Source organism: Jaculus jaculus, chromosome 6, assembly GCF_020740685.1.
Source record: "Jaculus jaculus isolate mJacJac1 chromosome 6, mJacJac1.mat.Y.cur, whole genome shotgun sequence".
Taxonomy (NCBI): Eukaryota; Metazoa; Chordata; class Mammalia; order Rodentia; family Dipodidae; genus Jaculus; species Jaculus jaculus.
This window is the reverse complement of record NC_059107.1, coordinates 6,383,271-6,406,194: the sequence shown is the minus strand read 5'-3', so window position 1 is coordinate 6,406,194 and position 22,924 is coordinate 6,383,271. Positions and strand designations below refer to the sequence as shown.

Sequence of the window (22,924 nt, the reverse complement as noted above, 5' to 3'; positions counted from 1 at the left end):
TTTTTGGGGGGGAGGGGGCATTCTCTTAGCTCTGGTTTGTTCACTTGCTGTCTGTGACCCCACACTCAGAACACCCTTTGTCAAGGTCTGTTTCCAGCTTATCAGCACTCTGGTTGATAAATTCCAGACTCATCACAGTGCCCTCAAGTCAAAGGTGTCATTACCACACAAAACTGGTCCACTTCATTTTTGACTGTGGTTCCCCAATCTACCCAAATAGAAAATTCTAATCACCCTAGACTCTTCCTTCTTGTGAAAACAGCCATATTTCTCCAGCTTCCATTTTTCCTGGACTCTGCCTCATTAGGTTGGATTTTCCTTTCTTCTCCCATCACATTGCCATTGAATAGTTTACTTGGATTTTCTGATGGTGTATGGCTCATACTTAGGGCTCAGTCAGTATGTGTGAAATAAATTGATTTCTATCACCATGGTCTATAAACTGTTCTGTGGTGATGCTGAATGTTTTCAGTTGCAGAAGTCTTATTAATATGTCAGATTTCCATGTCTATTAGTGTTCAACTTTTCTCTTTTAACTTCCTAGTTTGACAGTCAAATAACACAGAAACACAGGAATTTATTTGATTCCCAAGTACTTGACTATATTTAAGTTACATTGTCATATAAATAACCAGCTTAACAACAGTTTAGTGACTCTTAACTGAGAATCCAAAATCACATGCAGTTGCATTAGGATTTGTGTAGTTGGTCACCTGGTAGGAGCCAGCCTATATTGCAGTAGAGAAAGTAATTCAGGGAGGGGAGAAGACATGAAGGATCACAAGAACTAACAGAGGTAGAGAATTTTAAATCAAACATACAAGGAAATAGTCTGGAACAGAAGCACCTGGACAACATGTGTAACAGTAAGAGACCAAAGATGTCCCTTGCTCCTGGCTTCTGGCATTTTAACCAGTAGGAACCATGTAGGCCTTCTAGATCCAAGAATCTCATTTACCAGATCATGATACTGTAACCTGATGAAAGTGGGTGACCCGTCCAAGCTAGTGGGAGGTCAAGACTACATGCCAGGTCTTCTGTTGTCCAGCTAAGCACTGTCACGTGTGCCCTCCAGTGTGAGACCTGTGATGCCCCAAGGAGAATCTGCAGCATGGCATAACAGAACTACCTTCAGCATGAATCTTCACCATTCATAGATTAGCTACACAAGCCCAATATCAAGTAAGTTTTGCCATAAGAGTCAAGTGTTCTCCACTTTGATATGATGTCTCAATTATGCTCTTATATGATATGGTATATTGTACTTCAACAGTAGTAACTTTTCTTAATATCTATATTAACACAATCTGATTGTCACTGAGGAATTCATCAGGATACAGGGCCAATGAAAACTCTCATGTATGAGTCCTCTGATGTCTTGTAAGGTTTGTGCTCCGACTGAAGGCTTTTCCACACTCACTACATTGATAGGGTTTCTCCCCTGTATGTGTCCTCTGGTGCACTATAAGAGATGAGTTCTTAATGAAAGCTTTTCCACACTGATCACATTCATAGGGCTTTTCACCAGTATGAATTCTTTGATGCTCAATCAGGTAGGCACTCTGGCTGAAGGCCTTTCCACACTCAGTGCATTCATAGGGCTTCTCTCCAGTGTGAATAACCTGGTGCACAGTAAGTGATGATCGTCCAGTGAAATGTTTTCCACATATCGTGCACTCATAAGGTTTCTCTCCAGTATGGATTCTGCGGTGCTGAGTGAGAGAGGAATTCTTACTGAAAGCTTTCCCACACTGATTACATTCAAAAGGTTTCACTCCAGAGTGAAGTCTCTGGTGTTCTATAAGGTATGTGCTCTGGCTAAAGGATTTACCACATTTATTACATTTGTAGGGTTTTTCTCCAGTGTGATTTCGCTGATGTAGGGTCAGAGTTGAGCTCTTACTAAAGGCCTTTCCACATTCACTACATTCATAGGGCTTCTCTCCAGTGTGACTTCTCTGATGAACAATCAGGTGCATGCTCTGACTGAAGGCTTTCCCACACTCATTACACTCGTAGGGCTTTTCTCCTGTATGTGTTCTCTGGTGCACAGTCAGGTTCATGCTCTGTGTGAAGGCCTTTCCACACTCATCACATTTGTAGGGCTTCTCCCCAGTATGAATCCGTTCATGCTGTGTAAGGGAGGAGTTCTTACGGAATGCTTTCCCACACTCTTTGCACTGATAAGGCTTCTCTCCAGTGTGAGTTCTTTGATGGACTGTAAGGTTCATGCTCTGACTGAAGGCTTTTCCACACTCATTACATTTGTAGGGTTTCTCCCCTGTATGAATTCTTTGATGTACAGTGAGGGAAGAGCGCTCAATGAAGGGCTTGCCACAGACATTGCACTTATAGGGTTTCTCCCCAGTATGAATCCTCTGATGCTTCAGGAGGGATGAGCTCTGGCTGAAGGATTTCCTGCACTTGTCACATTCATATATTTTCCTTCCTACAAACATCCTTTGAGTTTTCATTAACTCAGAATTTTGTTTGTCATCTTTTTCATGTACATTCCAACTCTGGAGCCTTTTTGCCACAGAATGACTTTGTGGTATATCGAACATGGAGCCTTCACTCAAAAATTTTTCAGGTTTATTACCTTCACATGCCCTCCTCTCACTGAAGGTCTCCTTCACCACTTGGCTCAGATTTCTTTCCGGTTGCCCTTCTAGCCACCTAGCAGGTTCCCAGGTATTGTCTAAAGTTGAACGCCAGACTTTCCCCCTTTCCATTATGACCCCATACAGCAAATCTTCAATATTGTTGGGCTTATAAATTGACTCACTGGTTTCAAGTCTCAGCTCCCAGCCTGAAAGAAATTTAAAAAAAAAAATTCAAACAGTGATTTCTGTGTTGGGAGACTGGAAACTGTATAAATAGGGACAGATAGAAGATTGAAGCAAGAAAAACTTTCAGATTTTAAAGATATCTCTATAATTATTTAGAGAAATGAGAAGAAAGAGAAAGAACATTGCACACATTCACAGAGGGCCAGGAAACTAGCATCAGATAATCACAGATCTGCTGGAGAAGCAAAGACAAGGTGAGGTCATTCAGGTGGTGTGAAGAGATCATGAAAACAGCTGAGGAAAAATATACACAAGAGCCAGGAAAGAAAGTTGCTTATCAGGAAGACCTGCCATGTCCAGCTGGTATTCTTTCCAGCAGTTTCTTTCCTGCAGTCAGCCTGCCTAGGACTTTATACCAAATAAATCTTCCTAAATCATAACCATGTGACATAGTAAAAACATGTTTGATCCTACAGTCACACAGCTAAGTTCAATCTGTGGATTTTTAACACCATCTTATTACTTGTCTCTCTGTGTCTCAGCTTTCATGAATATAAAATACAATATAAATAACTGGATAAAAAAAGTAAAGTAACATACAAATGTTGGGGAACATTAATCTACAACCTAAAGCATAAAACACACTTGACCAACTTTTGTGGGAGGATGATGCAATCTTAAAGGCTTTCCCCTTAACCTTTAAGCAGTGTTCCACTCACAGATGTGAGAGGTTGCTAGCCAGACCTTTAACTAAATATTCTTCCTGCAACAGAACTGGGGTGCTAGTGGTTGCAGGGTGGGGAGTGGGGTAATCTCCTAACTGTGGAAAGGAGTTATAAGACTTCACATTCTCAGATACCATTTTTATTCCAGACAAAATGTACTGGGACATTGAGGAAGGAGGAGAGGGCACTGAGTTCTGTCAGCCAGCTTTAGGCCTGCTGATCCAAGTCAATGGAGACCAGCACCAAAAATAAACCCAAGGCTGAAAATCAAGAAGTAAACATGGACACGGCTTCTCCCCTCCTGCCTGAGCTGCTTACGGAAAATCAAGTGGAAAGTTGAGCAGGAACTACCTCCAAAACACCCCCCAAAGGATCCCAGAGGACAGCTCTCTTGTGGAATACAGCTCACAGTTCTTTCATGTGACAGCTTACTATAGTGTGATGAGCTATAGAACTCAAGTCTTTGGGAATAAATGAAGTGCTACCCCACACCTTGAATAAGTGGAAACCCGAGTGGTTTGTAAACATAAGTAAAGATGCCAGATCTCAACAGGAACGTGGGGAAGGCAGATCAAAGCTGCAAAGAAATATCATTAGCAGTCGTGTGCATAGCAAAATACAATCAACCAGACTGGCAATTTCTGGTTCTGGAAATATGTTCAGTAGCTTTCATACTGCGGGTGGGAGTGAAATTTGGTTCAATTACCAGAAAAATAGTACAACCACAAACTGATATAAAGACTATGATATCGCATGTCTCCTACTATGTCTCCTACTTATATATTTATAAGCATACATACTTAGGTACACCTATCCTGCAATGTATGCATGTATGTATGTATACAGAAGACTACATATATCACAACTAGGAAGAATGATGAAGACAATATTTTCTGCCCTTATGGAACTTAAATTTTAATGAGTGCAAAGGGCAGCAACATCTTAAGTAAAACAGCATTTACAAACAGGAAAAAGAAAAGCAACACAACAAAAAAAGACAAGGGATGTGTATAGGCAAAGGCCTGCAGTTTTAAACAGGGTGGTCAGAATAAGCCTTGCTGAGAAGGCAGCATTGAACCCAAGACTTTGCAGAGTAGAGAGTGGTCACACAGGAACCCAGGGAGAGTACCCAGATAAAAGGGTGCTAAGGTCCTGGGCAACACATCCCTACAGAAGGACAAACAACCCTTATGGGGATTTTTCTATCTATTAAAGTCTTTGACTTCATTTTCTTAGTAATAGAAGCAAAACGGGGTAGATGTATTCATTAAACAGTAGTGGGATGGAGAGACAGCTCAGAAGGTAAAGGCACTTGATGTCAAAGCCTGATGGCCTGGGTTCAATTCCCCAGTATCCATGTAAAGCCAGATGCACAGGGTGGTGCATATGTCTGAAGTTTATTTTCAGTGGCAAGAGGCCTTGGAACACCCATACTCTTATTACCTCTTTCTACTTGCAAATAAGTAATAAATAAAATACTAAAAAAGCATTAGTGAGACTCATGTATATATAAAGGTAACAGGGACTTTGTATGCAAATTCTCTTTATGTGTGGGCTTGTATCTACATGCACATATATATTCACACACATGTACACACACAGAAGTGGCTACCCAGGACATTCTGAAAATGCCTCAAAATCACATACAACCAATAGGCTTCCAGATTTAGGAGTATCTTTTTGGAGAGCTTAAAATACTATAGAATCCCCAACTTTATATTTTTATACATAATCTTTGATAAAAGATTTATAAAGCCTTAGACATACATAAATTAAAACTTTACACATACCTTAACTTTCATTTCCTTCATTGCTGAACATCATCTGACTTGCATCATGACTGTGATCCCTCGGCTTCGACATTAGCAGGCTCCCTGCTGCACCTGGAGCATCCCTGTCTTTACGTTTTTGTGAAACAAAAGCAGTATCTAACACAGCATTCAACAACCCAGACCTAAAACCAGAGTGCTGATGAAGACAACAAGGCCCCAATGAAACTGGGCTAGTTACCACAGTTTGAGGTTTTACAATAGAAAATAATGAACTAGTCAAGGCCAAGAAGGGAAGTTATGACACTTTTGTTTAGAATTAGCATTAGACCTAAAGGGAGAGGCCAAACACCCATGTCCAAATCCCAGCATGTCACCTTGCCTCTGACGCCATGTCTCCCACTCTAGAAGGGCTAACAGCACCCACCTGCAGGTGCGGCAGGACGACCGGGAAGAGGTGAGCGCAGCACTGGCTCCACACCCTCTTCATGGCTTGCACGAGATGCTGAGAGGACAGAACGTAAGGCTAACCTGGAAGTGAGGTCCAAGGAAATCTGGAAAGAACAAGATCCAGAGTTTGCACATTGCCAAGTTCTCCAGGCTTCCTTCTGGTCCTCCACTGAATCTCCCATTGAAGGGACACCTACTGTCTTGTAGCGACTTTCAAGTCCTTCCCCAAAGGATTTGCAAAACATACCACAGACTTCCTGCCTCTGATTTCTTGTATGTTTGCAAGTGTGTATGCTAGTGGATGGGTGAAGGTGAGTGGAGGCCGGAGGACATCCTTGTCATTCTTCAGGAATGCCATCCACCTTTCTCTTAGTGTGTGTGTTCATATATACATGCCCTGTGCATACCTGTAGAGAGGCCAGAAGAGGACATCTGGTGTCCTTTATCACTCTCTGCCTTGTTTCCTTCAGACACGGTCTCCCACTGAACCTGGAGCCCATGTTGCTTTTCAGTCAGACTGGCTGGCTAGTGAGCTCCAAGGATACCCCTGGGTTTCGGTGCATGTGGCCAGCTATGCTAGCTTTTTACGTAGGTGCTGTTCATCAGCTCCTCATGCTTATAAGCAAACTTCCTGAGCCATTCCCCAAGACCTCATCCAAGTTTTTTATTTATTTTATTTTATTTTTAAAATTTTATTTTATTTATTTGAGAGCGACAGACACAGAGAGAAAGACAGGTAGAGGGAGAGAGAGAGAATGGGCGCGCCAGGGCTTCCAGCCTCTGCAAACGAACTCAAGACACGTGCGCCCCCTTGTGCATCTGGCTAACGTGGGACCTGGGGAACCGAGCCTCGAACCCGGGTCCTTAGGCTTCACAGGCAAGTGCTTAACCGCTAAGCCATCTCTCCAGCCCTTATTTTATTTTTTGAGGTAGGGTTTCACTCTAATCCAGGCTGACCTGGAATTCACTATGTAGTCTCAGGGCAGCCTTGAACTCACAGCAATCCTCCTACCTCTGCCTCCCGAGTACTGGGATAAAAGGCATGCGCCACCATGACTGGCTCATCCAACTTTGTAAAAAAATATTTTTAAAATTTATTTATTTTGAAAGAGAAAGAGGCAGATAAAGAATGGGCATGCCATGATTTCTAGCCACTGCAAATGAACTACAGATGTATTTTCCCCCTTGATCATCTGGCTTCTGTGGGTCCTGGGGAATTGAACTTGGGTCTTTAGACTTTGCAGGGAAGTGCCTTAACTGCTAAGCCATCTCTCCAGCCCTTATGCAACGTTTTGACAGACTTGAAACTTAACAATTTGGCTAGACTGGCTAGCCAGTGAACCAAGGATCAACCTATCTGTCTCTGCAGCACTGGGATTACAGTTGTGAACCACCATGTCTAGCTTTTAAAAAATATGGGTTCCTGGGGATCAAACTTTGGTCACCATGCTTGCAAGGCAAGCACTTTCTGGATGGGATATCTACCCAGCCCCTTCTCATTTCTTTTAGGCTCCTTCTCTTCTCCAGAGCCACCAATGATGAAACTTCAGGCTGTTTACTAGTTGCCCCTTCACTTGCTTCCAGTCTGCACTTGCTTATTTCTCCTCTCTTCTCCCATAGCCTTCTCCCTCACCACTCCCCTCTGCCCACAGCTTTCTCCCTCAACACTCCTTCCCTCTGTCTGCAGCCTTAAATAAAAACATAAAATTGCTTTATGTTAAACAAAGTGCCTCTAATATTTATCAGATTAATTGCTACATATTTCTCTCTCAAGATTAAGTAATTTTAAAGCCAAGTTATTTTACTAAGATAGCAATAATCAGTCTTCATCAATATTTTATTTAGATGACTATCTCAATTATGATATCTCATAAGACTCCTACTGCTTACAAATAATTAATTAATCCTAATATCAATAGGATATTTTCTAAAAACAAATTTAGATTGTTCTCTGTGATATTGTACGAAGGTAAATATGATTGAAAAATTAAACTAAAATATTTAAACATGTTTACAAAAGATCTGAATAAATTACACAAATGTTATAAATTATAAAAATATGTAAATATAAAAAGTGTTTTAGGACTGGAGAGATTGCTTAGTGGTTAAAGTACTTGCTTGAAAGCCTGACTGACCAGGTTTCAATTCTCAGTACCACCTAATGCCAGGCACACAAAGTGGCACATGTGTCTGGAGTTCACAGTGACAAGAGGCCCTGGTGTGCCCACATCTCTTCTCTCTCTCTCTCCTTCCCTACTTGCAAATAATAATAAATAAAAGAATGCTAAAAACGTTTTCAACAATAACAGGGCTTTTAAATATCTAGATAGATAGATAAAAATGTTAAGGCCAAAACAATCTTGATTCAAGCTCTTCTGAAAAAGAATTTCCTTTTTCTTTTTTTTTTAATTAAAAAAATTTTTTTTGAAAAAGAATTTCCAATAATCAATTATATCAAATAGACTTTACTCATGATAAACCCTCTAATAAATTAAAATATATTTGTGTGTCTATCAACATGTTCTCTGAAATGATCCATGGCACATGTCAGTCTCGAAAAAGCTAATCAACATGTTAATAAAAACACATGTTATCAGCAATTTTCCCCCTAAGAAACTTCAAAAAGTTAAAAAAGATAATAGACCTACTTATACTTTGCTGGCTTTCAAAACTTTCTATAAAATTTGGGGTATTCAATAGATATTTAAAATTCCTTATAACACCGTAGGACAAGCCATTATAAAATGAGTGCTTAAAGCTCAACTTAGAAAAAGGGGGAATCTAGAGGGGGTACACTCCCCGAGAACAAATATACACTCTATTTTAAAAAATACTGTTTCTCCCCCCAAACTTTGGTTTTATAAGGACACAAAGACAAACCTCAATGGCAAGTTCCAACTCAACTTTTTTTTTTTTTTTTTGAGGTAGGGTCTCACTCTGGTCCAGGCTGACCTGGAATTAACTCTGTAGTCTCAGGGTGGCCTTGAACTCATAGTGATCCTCCTACCTCTGCCTCCCAAGTGCTGGGATTAAAGGCGTGCGCCACCACGCCCAGCCCAATTCAACTTTTAACCCGGGGCAAGGGATGTGCTGCAGTTCTGTTTTTACAGGAGCGTGATACATTCCATCTCAGCCAGTGAAGGCTTACCGTGATCCGCAGTTCAATCACTGAGACACGATGATGGACATCAGACCACCACCTGGGGCCACCTCTAAGAAAACATTATAGTGAACACTACCCCATTCAACAACTCTCTGACCAATACTACACATGAGGTGATATGAGAGATCCTTAAAAGCACAAGAAGCCAAGCGTGGTGGTGCACGCCTTTAATCCCAGCACTGGGGAGGCAGAGGTAGGAGGATCACCATGAATTCAAGGCCATCCTGAGACTACATAGTAAATTCCAGGTCAGCCTGAGCTAGAGTGAGGTTCAAAAAAAGAAAAAAAAAAACACAAGAAAACCAAAACCCTTACTTGTTTCTAATAAGAAAAGCTGTTATCACTATAAACTCACACAAAAGATACCAATAATATTTACCTCTACGATTTTGAATTACAGGATATGTCTGACAAGAACAGAACCTGTATATTGGGATCATGCCTTAAATTCTTTTTTAAAATTGTTTTGCTTTGTTGAGGTAGAATTCCACTAGAGAGAGAACTCACTATAGCATGAGACACACTTTATAGCTCAGGCCGGTCTCATGGTGATTCTCCTAACTGAGACTCCTGAGTGCTGAGACTAAAGGCATGTGCCACCATGCCCAGCCATTAAATCCTTGTTTATTTAGTTGTGAAACGCAGGCTGATTCTGAGGCCCCTCTGGACACCGCCCTACACAACCACATAGCCCTTTGTATAGAAGAAGGTGTTAGACGCCGTCGTCCTGACAGAAGAGTGTTCCGCTGGGGTGTTAGACGCCGTCGTCCTGACAGAAGAGTGTTCCGCTGGGGTGTTAGACGCCGTCGTCCTGACAGAAGAGTGTTCCGCTGGGGTGTTAAGATGCCGTCGTCCTGACAGAAGAGTGTTCCGCTGGGGTGTTAGACGCCGTCGTCCTGACAGAAGAGTGTTCCGCTGGGGTGTTAGACGCCGTCGTCCTGACAGAAGAGTGTTCCGCTGGGGTGTTAAGACGCCGTCGTCCTGACAGAAGAGTGTTCCGCTGGGGTGTTAGACGCCGTCGTCCTGACAGAAGAGTGTTCCGCTGGGGTGTTAGACGTCGTCGTCCTGACAGAAGAGTGTTCTGCTGGGGTGTTAGACGCAGTCGTCCTGACAGAAGAGTGTTCTGCTGGGGTGTTAGACGCCGTCGTCCTGACAGAAGAGTGTTCCGCTGGGGTGTTAGACGCCGTCGTCCTGACAGAAGAGTGTTCCGCTGGGGTGTTAGACGTCATCGTCCTGACAGAAGAGTGTTCCGCTGGGGTGTTAGACGCCGTCGTCCTGACAGAAGAGTGTTTTGCTGGGGTGTTAGACGTCATCGTCCTGACAGAAGAGTGTTCCGCTGGGGTGTTAGACGTCGCTGTCCTGACAGAAGAGTGTTCTGCTGGGGTGTTAGACGTCGCTGTCCTGACAGAAGAGCGTTCCGCTGGGGTGTTAGACGTCGTCGTCCTGACAGAAGAGTGTTCCGCTGGGGTGTTAGACGCTGACGTCCTGACAGAAGAGTGTTCCGCTGGGGTGTTAGACGCCGTCGTCCTGACAGAAGAGTGTTCCGCTGGGGTGTTAGACGTCGTCGTCCTGACAGAAGAGTGTTCCGCTGGGGTGTTAGACGTCGTCGTCCTGACAGAAGAGTGTTTTGCTGGGGTGTTAGACGCCGTCGTCCTGACAGAAGAGTGTTCCGCTGGGGTGTTAGACGTCGTCGTCCTGACAGAAGAGTGTTCCGCTGGGGTGTTAGACGCCGTCGTCCTGACAGAAGAGTGTTCCGCTGGGGTGTTAGACGCCGTCGTCCCGACAGAAGAGTGTTCCGCTGGGGTGTTAGACGTCGTCGTCCTGACAGAAGAGTGTTCCGCTGGGGTGTTAGACGTCGTCGTCCTGACAGAAGAGTGTTCCGCTGGGGTGTTAGACGTCGCTGTCCTGACAGAAGAGTGTTCCGCTGGGGTGTTAGACGTCGTCGTCCTGACAGAAGAGTGTTCCGCTGGGGTGTTAGACGCTGACGTCCTGACAGAAGAGTGTTCCGCTGGGGTGTTAGACGCCGTCGTCCTGACAGAAGAGTGTTCCGCTGGGGTGTTAGACGTCGTCGTCCTGACAGAAGAGTGTTCCGCTGGGGTGTTAGACGTCGTCGTCCTGACAGAAGAGTGTTTTGCTGGGGTGTTAGACGTCGTCGTCCTGACAGAAGAGTGTTCCGCTGGGGTGTTAGACGCTGACGTCCTGACAGAAGAGTGTTCCGCTGGGGTGTTAGACGCCGTCGTCCTGACAGAAGAGTGTTCCGCTGGGGTGTTAGACGCCGTCGTCCTGACAGAAGAGTGTTCCGCTGGGGTGTTAGACGTCGTCGTCCTGACAGAAGAGTGTTCCGCTGGGGTGTTAGACGTCGTCGTCCTGACAGAAGAGCGTTCCGCTGGGGTGTTAGACGCCGTCGTCCTGACAGAAGAGTGTTCCGCTGGGGTGTTAGACGCCGTCGTCCTGACAGAAGAGTGTTCCGCTGGGGTGTTAGACGCCGTCGTCCTGACAGAAGAGTGTTCCGCTGGGGTGTTAGACGCCGTCGTCCTGACAGAAGAGTGTTCCGCTGGGGTGTTAGACGCCGTCGTCCTGACAGAAGAGTGTTCCGCTGGGGTGTTAGACGTCGTCGTCCTGACAGAAGAGTGTTCCGCTGGGGTGTTAGACGTCGTCGTCCTGACAGAAGAGCGTTCCGCTGGGGTGTTAGACGCCGTCGTCCTGACAGAAGAGTGTTCCGCTGGGGTGTTAGACGCCGTCGTCCTGACAGAAGAGTGTTCCGCTGGGGTGTTAGACGTCGTCGTCCTGACAGAAGAGTGTTTTGCTGGGGTGTTAGACGCCGTCGTCCCGACAGAAGAGTGTTCCGCTGGGGTGTTAGACGTCGTCGTCCTGACAGAAGAGTGTTCCGCTGGGGTGTTAGACGTCGTCGTCCTGACAGAAGAGTGTTCCGCTGGGGTGTTAGACGTCGTCGTCCTGACAGAAGAGTGTTCCGCTGGGGTGTTAGACGTCGTCGTCCTGACAGAAGAGTGTTCCGCTGGGGTGTTAGACGTCGTCGTCCTGACAGAAGAGTGTTCCGCTGGGGTGTTAGACGCCGTCGTCCTGACAGAAGAGTGTTCCGCTGGGGTGTTAGACGTCGTCGTCCTGACAGAAGAGTGTTCCGCTGGGGTGTTAGACGTCGCTGTCCTGACAGAAGAGTGTTTTGCTGGGGTGTTAGACGTCGCTGTCCTGACAGAAGAGTGTTCCGCTGGGGTGTTAGACGTCGTCGTCCTGACAGAAGAGTGTTCCGCTGGGGTGTTAGACGCCGTCGTCCTGACAGAAGAGTGTTCCGCTGGGGTGTTAGACGTCATCGTCCTGACAGAAGAGTGTTCCGCTGGGGTGTTAGACGCCGTCGTCCTGACAGAAGAGTGTTCCGCTGGGGTGTTAGACGTCATCGTCCTGACAGAAGAGTGTTCCGCTGGGGTGTTAGACGCCATCGTCCTGACAGAAGAGTGTTCCGCTGGGGTGTTAGACGCCGTCGTCCTGACAGAAGAGTGTTCCGCTGGGGTGTTAGACGCCGTCGTCCTGACAGAAGAGTGTTCCGCTGGGGTGTTAGACGTCGTCGTCCTGACAGAAGAGTGTTCCGCTGGGGTGTTAGACGCCGTCGTCCTGACAGAAGAGTGTTCCGCTGGGGTGTTAGACGCCGTCGTCCTGACAGAAGAGCGTTCCGCTGGGGTGTTAGACGCCGTCGTCCTGACAGAAGAGTGTTCCGCTGGGGTGTTAGACGTCATCGTCCTGACAGAAGAGTGTTCCGCTGGGGTGTTAGACGCCGTCGTCCTGACAGAAGAGTGTTCCGCTGGGGTGTTAGACGTCGTCGTCCTGACAGAAGAGTGTTCCGCTGGGGTGTTAGACGCCGTCGTCCTGACAGAAGAGTGTTCCGCTGGGGTGTTAGACGTCGCTGTCCTGACAGAAGAGTGTTCCGCTGGGGTGTTAGACGCCGTCGTCCTGACAGAAGAGTGTTCCGCTGGGGTGTTAGACGTCGCTGTCCTGACAGAAGAGTGTTCCGCTGGGGTGTTAGACGCCGTCGTCCTGACAGAAGAGTGTTCCGCTGGGGTGTTAGACGTCGCTGTCCTGACAGAAGAGTGTTCCGCTGGGGTGTTAGACGCCGTCGTCCTGACAGAAGAGTGTTCCGCTGGGGTGTTAGACGTCGTCGTCCTGACAGAAGAGCGTTCCGCTGGGGTGTTAGACGTCGCTGTCCTGACAGAAGAGTGTTCCGCTGGGGTGTTAGACGCCGCTGTCCTGACAGAAGAGTGTTTTGCTGGGGTGTTAGACGCCGTCGTCCTGACAGAAGAGTGTTCCGCTGGGGTGTTAGACGTCGTCGTCCTGACAGAAGAGTGTTCTGCTGGGGTGTTAGACGCCGTCGTCCTGACAGAAGAGCGTTCCGCTGGGGTGTTAGACGTCGCTGTCCTGACAGAAGAGTGTTCTGCTGGGGTGTTAGACGTCGCTGTCCTGACAGAAGAGTGTTTTGCTGGGGTGTTAGACGCCGTCGTCCTGACAGAAGAGTGTTCCGCTGGGGTGTTAGACGCCGTCGTCCTGACAGAAGAGTGTTCCGCTGGGGTGTTAGACGTCGTCGTCCTGACAGAAGAGTGTTCTGCTGGGGTGTTAGACGTCGTCGTCCTGACAGAAGAGCGTTCCGCTGGGGTGTTAGACGCCATCGTCCTGACAGAAGAGTGTTCTGCTGGGGTGTTAGACGTCGCTGTCCTGACAGAAGAGTGTTTTGCTGGGGTGTTAGACGCCGTCGTCCTGACAGAAGAGTGTTCCGCTGGGGTGTTAGACGTCGTCGTCCTGACAGAAGAGTGTTCTGCTGGGGTGTTAGACGCCGTCGTCCTGACAGAAGAGTGTTCCGCTGGGGTGTTAGACGCCGTCGTCCTGACAGAAGAGTGTTTTGCTGGGGTGTTAGACGTCATTGTCCTGACAGAAGAGTGTTCCGCTGGGGTGTTAGACGTCATCGTCCTGACAGAAGAGTGTTCTGCTGGGGTGTTAGACGCCATTGTCCTGACAGAAGAGTGTTCCGCTGGGGTGTTAGACGTCATCGTCCTGACAGAAGAGTGTTCCGCTGGGGTGTTAGACGTCGTCGTCCTGACAGAAGAGTGTTCTGCTGGGGTGTTAGACGTCATCGTCCTGACAGAAGAGTGTTCCGCTGGGGTGTTAGACGCCGTCGTCCTGACAGAAGAGTGTTCCGCTGGGGTGTTAGACGCCGTCGTCCTGACAGAAGAGTGTTCTGCTGGGGTGTTAGACGCCGTCGTCCTGACAGAAGAGTGTTCCGCTGGGGTGTTAGACGCCGTCGTCCTGACAGAAGAGTGTTCTGCTGGGGTGTTAGACGTCGTCGTCCTGACAGAAGAGTGTTCCGCTGGGGTGTTAGACGCCGTCGTCCTGACAGAAGAGTGTTCCGCTGGGGTGTTAGACGTCGCTGTCCTGACAGAAGAGTGTTCCGCTGGGGTGTTAGACGCCGTCGTCCTGACAGAAGAGTGTTCCGCTGGGGTGTTAGACGTCGTCGTCCTGACAGAAGAGTGTTCCGCTGGGGTGTTAAGACGCCGTCGTCCTGACAGAAGAGTGTTTTGCTGGGGTGTTAGACGCCGTCGTCCTGACAGAAGAGTGTTCTGCTGGGGTGTTAGACGCCGTCGTCCTGACAGAAGAGTGTTCCGCTGGGGTGTTAGACGCCGTCGTCCTGACAGAAGAGTGTTCCGCTGGGGTGTTAGACGCCGTCGTCCTGACAGAAGAGTGTTCCGCTGGGGTGTTAGACGCCGTCGTCCTGACAGAAGAGTGTTCCGCTGGGGTGTTAGACGTCGCTGTCCTGACAGAAGAGTGTTCCGCTGGGGTGTTAGACGTCGCTGTCCTGACAGAAGAGTGTTCCGCTGGGGTGTTAGACGTCGCTGTCCTGACAGAAGAGTGTTCCGCTGGGGTGTTAGACGTCGTCGTCCTGACAGAAGAGTGTTCCGCTGGGGTGTTAGACGCCGTCGTCCTGACAGAAGAGTGTTCCGCTGGGGTGTTAGACGCCGTCGTCCTGACAGAAGAGTGTTCCGCTGGGGTGTTAGACGCTGTCATCCTGACAGAAGAGTGTTCCGCTGGGGTGTTAGACGCTGTCATCCTGATAGCCCTGCCCACAGCTGCAGCTACTGCTACAGTTTACCTTGCCATTCCCTTCAAACAGCCAACCAGTCACAAACTTTCATGGCAACTGTTACCACCGAACTCTCTGACAAGGTTGCTCTTGACTAGAAAATTTTAAATCAATTGGCTACTATTAAAGCCACCATTGGACCAGGCATGGCGGCACACTCCTTTAATCCCAGCACTTGGGAGGCAGAGGTAGGAGGATGGTTTGAGTTCAAGGCCACCCTGAGACTACACAGTGAATTCCAGGTCAGCCTGGGCTAGAGTGAGACCCTACCTCAGAAAAAAAAAACAAAAACCACTACCATTGTTTGGCTGGGTAATCATCCAAGAGCCATATAGATACATTCTAAATTGACCTGTCACACTAAGTTTATCAAATTTGTGTCACCCCTATCTTGTTTCACTTACTGTTACTTGGGAGAAACAACTATCTTCCTCCTCTCTTAATCATTTAACTACCTCAATAAGTGATTTAAGAGAAAAATTACAACACTTTACAAAATTCAAACAAGCTCAACAACAAACCACTGATGCCCTAAATGATATAGATAACTGGCTTAACCCAAAAACTAGTTTTCTGGCATTAGTGTAAGATCTTAGTCTTCTTTTTTTCTAATTGTGGATATCATGTCTCCTTCTTCTAACATGAACCACCATCGCCACTCCAGGCACACCAGGACTGAAACCATGATATCTTCATGGCAAACTCCACTACCTACCTGATGATGTTCCCAGAAAAACTGTCAGTATAGAAAACCAAACCTGGGAGAGATGCTTGGTATTCAAAGCTGAACTTGTAAACATTATGTTTAAAAAATTATTTTATTTATTTGCAAGGCAAGTGAGAGAGGGGAGGAGAAAAAGAGAAAGAGAGAGTGGGGAGAGAGAGCATGGATGCACTAGGGCCTCTTGCCCCTGAAAATGAACTCTAGACACATGTATCACTTTGCTCGCCTGGCTTTATTTGGGTACTGGAGAATCGAACCCAGGCTGTCAGGTCTTGCAAGCACTTTTAGCCCCTGAGCCATCTTCCCAGCCCTCGAAGTTGAACTTGTAACCCACCCCATACGTGTCTTATAGGCGTGGTACTTAACCCCAGCAGTAGACACTCTTCAGTTTGTTTTTTTGTTTCGTTTTGTTTTTTGTTATTTTGAGGTAGGGTCTCAATCTAGCTCAGGCTGACCTGGAATTTACTCTGTAGCCTCGGGGTGGCCTTGAACTCATGGCAATCATCCTACCTCTGCCTCCAAGTGCTGGGATTAAAGGCATGCGCAACCAAGCCCGGCTTTCTTTATTAATCTTATGTGTGCTGTACTCCATACATTTTTTTTTTTTTTGCTGTTCTGTTTTCTTTTTTTTTAAAAAAATATTTATTTATTTGCAAGCAGAGAGAGATACAGAGAAGAAAGACAGAGAGAATGAGAATGGGCACACCAGGGCCTTCAGTCACTGCAAACAAACTCCAGATGCGTGTACCCCCTTGTACATCTGCCTTACATGGGCACTGGTGAATCAACCCTGAGTTCTTAGGCTTCCCAGACAAGTGCCTTAACCACTAAGCAATCTCCCCAGCCCCGCTGTCTGTTTCTTTAAGCTGATTTGCCAGCTGCCTACCCAGCCAAGAAGCACTCCCTGCCAAATCCACACATGATATTTGCAACAATTTCTTTATAACTCCTCCCTGTCTTTTCTCTAGATAGGATAAGCACCAACCTCTCTTTAAACTGCTTTGATGACTAGCTTTTGGAAAAAATCCCCAGAGTGCTCCAAGTTCCTTAATTTATTACCCACAACTTAAACTTTTACCTATAACCTTGAGAGTAAACAGATGACCGTTTCCTAATAAAAAGCCAGCTCCCGCTGGGCGTGGTGGCGCACGCCTTTAATCCCAGCACTCGGGAGGCAGAGGTAGGAGGATCACCAAGAGTTCGAAGCCACCCTGAGACTCCATAGCGAATTCCAGGTCAGCCTGAGCCAGAGTGAGACCCTACCTCGAAAAAACAAAAAAAACAAAACAACAACAACAAAAAAAAAGCCAGCTCCCCTTTCAGCTGTGCAAACCTCCAGCTGGAGTTTGTCCGGCAAGGACCACCAGTTACAAACTCTGTCTGAGATTGTGTTTCTGTGACACCATCCAGTTTTCTTTGGTAAACATAGTTAACGTAACTCTAATACATGATTTTATGAAACAGTTTTTCTGGGAACATCATCAGGTAGGTAGTGGAGTTTGCCATGAAGATATCATGGTTTCAGTCCTGGTGTGCCTGGAGTGGCGATGGTGGTTCATGTTAGAAGAAGGAGACATGATATCCACAATTAGAAAAAAGGAAGACTAAGATCTTACACTGATGCCAGAAAACTAGTTTTTGGGTTAAGCCACAAACCCTTCTATGCTACAGATAACACAATTAAGTTTAAACTTATAAACAAAATTGAAAAATAAAAACCAAACACTTAGGGCCAAGTCCCCCAATGTCTAACTTACTTTTTTATTTTGAAGAAGGAATAGCTTCAGACCCCAGGAACAGCAGGTTCCAGTTTCAAGCATCTCTCAGGACAAAAAAAAAAAAAAAAAAAAAAAAGGGTGGACTCCTCACAACTTCAGCTCCATGATTTCTCCTGTCTTTTCCTTTAAGATGCCACTCTAACTACCTTACCAAAATTCTTCAGACTCCAACTGCATCCTCACCAGCCCACCAAGCACACATAAAGTCCTTCTTGGCACTAGACCTCAAACTTCTTATCTGATTCTCTCAGTCCAGTCAAGCATGTCCAGCAGCCACTGCTGCATTTGCTTTACACTGAAATGCTAAACCACCACACTCAGCTGGAATAAGACTACACTTGTCTGTCACTTACTAAATACATCCATCATTCCAGGAACTGGGTCAGACTCTTTTCACTTAATTTTCTTTGACCATTCATAAAACTTATGGAACGGGTACATAACGGTGACAAGCCAGGGGACTGAACAATGCTGAGTGTGTGGCAAATATTCACAGCTGCAATTTCTATCATTACCATGAAGAAATGATACTTCACATCACTTGTCCAAGATAACACAGCTATTGAATGGTAGACTCAAGATTTAACTTAGAACCCTCTGATCCTGTTATGGCAAATCCTCTCTGGTCATCCCTTCCCAACTTTGAGATGGGTAAGCACTCCCTCTTCTTGTCACCCTAATTACCCTCCTTGGAAACCTAGCCAAGCTGTTCTTCTATTACCTATTCCACATGCTCATTCTGACTATATCTAGTACAGTATGAGTCCAGATACTCTAAAAGCCTACATTAAGCCCTAGTTCATCTCTCCTACGATTTTGGTTCTATTTCTAACATTTGAACACCTATCAAGAACATCTCAGACCAGGGTGTCCAGTGGCAGCTGATATCAGATGCGAGGGATGCTGAGGGGGCCTTTGTAAACAATATCCAGCTTTCTGATATACCAACAACTCTGTCTTCTGCAGTGAAGCCAACAAAGAGTGTGAGGAAAAGGAAGATTTGGCTGAGAAAGAAGACTCACCTGAGCACCGAGGGCAGGGGAGCAGCAGCCATCGCCTTCTTTCCTATGGGTCCTTCCTTGGAAATATGCTGATTCTACACAAGGCAGAGCTGAGAGAGGGAGAGGAGGCCGGGACAGACACTGCAGCCACAAACATTCAGATTCCTACAGATACATGGATGAGTTGTAAAATAAGAACATTTACAAACTTTATTGATAAAGTTTGTTTCATCAAGCTTATTTAGATATATAAACAACAACGAACACAAAGAAAAATGCTAGATTCCTAGATAGATATGTATCTTGGGTTGTCACCTTTTTGTAATGAATCTATTAACTCCTAATAAAGCTTTATCTAAATAACAATAGTTATTATAAATATTAAAGTTAATTGTGTGGTACAATAGCCTAGAAACTTGAAAAAAACTTATTGACAACTTCCATAAATATAAACAATGTATCATGATTAGAATCCCCACTCACCCACTCTCCCTTTTCCCCCTCACGAGTCCTCCCTCTGCTGAATCCCTTTCCAACAAGTTTCTCATCTATTCTGATGTCATAATTTTTATGAATTTTTAAAAAGATTTAGTTATTTTTATTTACTTATTAGAGATAAAGAGAGAGAGAGAGAGGTAAGAAAGTGAGCATGGGCATGGGTGTGTGCACGCACGAGAGAGAGAGAGAGACAGACAGAGAGAGAGACAGAGACAGAGAGAGAAAGAATGGGTACACCAGGGCCTCTAGCCCCTGCAAATCACCACCATGTGCATCTGGTTTATGTGGGACCTGGAGAATCAAAAGTGGGTCCCTTAGGCTTTGCATGTGCCTTAATTGCTAAGCCATCTTTCCAGCCCAAACCATCTTTCCAGCCCTTATGAACTTTTTAAAAAAGTGCTAACGAAGTCCAACATCATGGTCCATCTCGTTGAAGTGGAGAGTAGTGTAGTGGCTACTGGACACTGAAGTCAGGGAGAGAGAGAGGTTGGTCACCAGATGTAAAAACTACAGTTGAATAGGAGGAACGTGTTTTAACATTCTACAGCTCATCTGGATGACTACTGTAATCAATCACTTAATTTATACCTCAAAGTAACTAGGAGAACAGGGCTTTTTTTTTGGGGGGGGGGAGCAAGACAGGTTCTTACATAGCCCAGGCTGGATTTTCTTTTCTTTCTTTTTTTAAAGTAAGTTTATTTTTAGAAAGAAAGAAAAGAAGGGAAAGAGAGAGAATGGGGATGCCAGAGCCTCTAGCCACTGCAAATGAACTCCAGATGCACGAGCCTCCATGTGTATCTGGTTTACATGGGTTTTGGAGACTCAAGCCTGGGTCCTTAGGCTTTGCAGACAAGCACCTTAACCACTAAGCCATCTCTCCAGCCCCGGGCTGGATTATCTAGTTGACTATACAGCTGAAGATGATCAACAAGTCCTGGTTCTCCTGCCTTTGCCTCCAAAGTACTGGGATGACAAGAGGACAAGACCATTCCCAGCTGAAGAAAAAATTTTTTAATGTTCCCAGCATAAAGAAATGACAAATATCTGAGGTCATGGATTATACTGGTTGCCCTCTTTGATCATTATACATTGTACACATTATCAAATTATCACACCACAAACCACAAATATGTCTATCATTTCCATTAAAATATTTAACATAAAGAGAACTTGCATACTAGAATTTTAAGTTATATTAACTAGAACGTGGTATTGCTAAATAAACAAAACCACTCATTCATAACATATATTTTTATTTTATGTGTTTACAAATAAATAAAATATAAGAAAAGATAAACTGCACTGAATGTGGTGGTGCACACCTTCAACCCCACTACTTGGGAGTCAGAGGTAGGAGGACTGCTGTGTGTCTGAGGCCAACTTGAGACTACATAATGAATTCATGTCACCATGAACTTGAGCAAGACCCTACCTCAAAAACCAAAATTAAAAACAAAAAAAAAAAAGATAAGCTGCATAAAATTTTCATGTGTGGGCTGGAGAGACGGCTTAGCGGTTAAGCGCTTGCCTGTGAAGCCTAAGGACCCCGGTTCGAGGCTCGCTTCCCCAGGACCCACGTTAGCCAGATGCACAAGGGGGCGCACGCGTCTGGAGTTCGTTTGCAGAGGCTGGAAGCCCTGGCGCGCCCATTCTCTCTCTCTCCCTCTATCTGTCTTTCTCTCTGTGTCTGTCGCTCTCAAATAAATAAATAAATAAATAAATTAAAAAAAAATTTCATGTGTGTTCACAATGCAATTAAAACAACCCTATCATTTACACCTGTCCGAAGGTCGGAGACTACTAACCCTCCAAGTGTGGGTCGGTAATGTCACACTACTGTTTCTTTACACTACCACTTTTCTGTAAAGAGTAAGACAGGAGGTATCAAAGGCCTTGTAACCTTGATCTAGAAGCTTTACTTGAAGATATTCACAGACTGAGACAGCAATAAAGATGGCCTGTATCATTTACATTAAAAAAAAAATGATGGCAAAAAGCACAAAGCCTAAGGAAAAAAAAAAAATAGATATGGCACAGTCATACTTTCCCTCACTCTCATTTTAAAATGACAATGTTAACTGCTTCTAAAACTGGTGTTAGTTTCTAAAAGTGTTTTAAGTAGATATCTGCAACAATTTTTTAAAGAATTTATCAACTATATTCATTGGATGGTAACAAGAATAAAAATAATGGCACTTAAGGTTGGTGCACTTCAAGCACTTTACCAAATGCATTTCATAATTCAATTTTAAAAGGTAACAGGAGAAAGGGATACTAATATTCATTTGGTTTTGGTTTTGGTTTTTGGTCTATGGCCATACCATCCTGAACACGCCCAATCTCACTTGTTATATTTTTTAAAAAACAAAATTCTTCTTTGCTTATACATATATAAGCCAACATGCAAATCTGAACGAATTTCGAATGATTTTGTTCGTGAACTTTCTAGATGACCTCCGGTGAAACTTCTGAGATAAGAAATGCTTGGGGAAGCTCTCCAGCAGAGCCTGCATGGACAAGATTGGCGTCTGTCTCCACTCTTGGGAAGGTGGGACCCAGGCCACCTCCTCTGGAACACTGGAGGGCGGGCCCCACGAGCGGTTTACAAAAAGGGCTGGGCGCCCAGACCGGGGATCGCAGACCAGCATCCTCCGGGACTGCCATAGGACCAGGTCCCCTGCAGAGGCAGGGATGCACCGGACCCGGACAAGCTCGCGAGGAGGAGCCTGGGTCCAAGCGTCTGCCTGAGCCTTCAGGCTCGATGTCCTGGGCACCTAGGGCCGCAGCGCCAAATCCTCACCCGGCCACTTTTGGGCGGCCCCCCGCCCCGGCCCTGCAGGGACGGGTGGACCCTCCGCCGCCGCACTGCGCTCCCGGTGTCCTCCCGCGGCCCGGTGACCGGCGTTCCCGGGCTGCTCGTGGGGAAGCCTCGGAGAGCCCTAGATGACCGGTGGCGGGACCGCACTCACCCTTGCTTCCAAACGAGCCGGGGGGCACTCGTCGCCGCGCCCCGCCAGTCGGACTACATTTCCCACAAGGCCCGGGTACGCCCGAGTGCGCAGGCGCAGCCCGAGGCCGCTGCCGGAGGTGGCTCCCACGCTGCGCTCGCGTGTTCTGGGATTGCGACACCGGAAGTGGTTCTGGTTCTGCGATTTCTCAATCCCACTATCGTAAAGAAACCTTCTTTAGAGCCTGTCAGGAGAGACGGGCAGGGGACCTTCTCCTACTTCGAAGGACCCCGTTGCGAGAAGGATGAGGAGATAAGGTAGAAATGTTCTAGAGATGTCCTGGCACCCCAAGACTGCTGAACCCTCCCTGCCCTCCGTCTGCTCCCAGCACTTCCAAATTGACGCTGGGTAAAAAGTTAATAGAATCTCCTTTACTTGAAACACGTGACCCGGGTCAGGAAGTTTCAAGTGGATTGGCCACTTTGAAGAAGGCTATGGCATTTGGGGATGAACACTGTGATTTTGATATTTGGTGGGGCTTTTGTTTTTCGAGGTAGGGTCTTTAGCCCAAGCTGACCTGGAATTCACTTTGTAGTCTCAGGGTGGCCTCGAACTAACAGCAGCCCTCCTACCTCTGCCTCCCCAGTGCTGGAATTAAAGTCATGTGCCACCACGCTTTTTGAAAAAAGAACTTATTTTGTTTCTTAACTTTTGGTGCAATAATGTTTTGAAGCAAACTTTAGACAGGCTGTGAAGCCCTTTTTGAGCATACCAAAGAATCCTACTAAGTGTCCCACTCTTGAAATACGATCAAATTTCTTATCCCACACCACTGTAGTCATAAGTCCGTCACTTGCTTTTAGTAGAAATCTTCCTTTATGTCTCCTCTTGGGATTTTTTTCACCCACTGGTTGGCTATAAATTCCCAGCTGGCTTTGTT

General features: G+C 45.8%; 1 protein-coding gene across 7 annotated transcripts; it reads right to left on the bottom strand.

Annotated features, from left to right (window-relative positions):
• Positions 1-581: 581 nt before the first annotated feature.
• Positions 582-22,069, bottom strand: Zfp2 (ZFP2 zinc finger protein). 7 transcript variants are annotated; one of them, XM_045153578.1, is made up of 5 exons: positions 22,006-22,069; positions 18,560-18,703; positions 5,711-5,837; positions 5,305-5,468; positions 582-2,809 (listed from the first exon to the last, which is right to left on the bottom strand). In XM_045153578.1, the coding sequence occupies exon 5, from the start codon at positions 2,730-2,732 to the stop codon at positions 1,356-1,358; it is 1,377 nt and encodes a 458-aa protein (XP_045009513.1). In that variant the 5' UTR covers positions 2,733-2,809; positions 5,305-5,468; positions 5,711-5,837; positions 18,560-18,703; positions 22,006-22,069; the 3' UTR covers positions 582-1,355. The 7 variants fall into 7 exon arrangements, with proteins under 7 accessions (XP_045009513.1, XP_045009512.1, XP_045009517.1 ...); XM_045153577.1 differs by having other exon boundaries at positions 5,305-5,412; XM_045153582.1 differs by having other exon boundaries at positions 5,305-5,408.
• Positions 22,070-22,924: the final 855 nt, after the last annotated feature.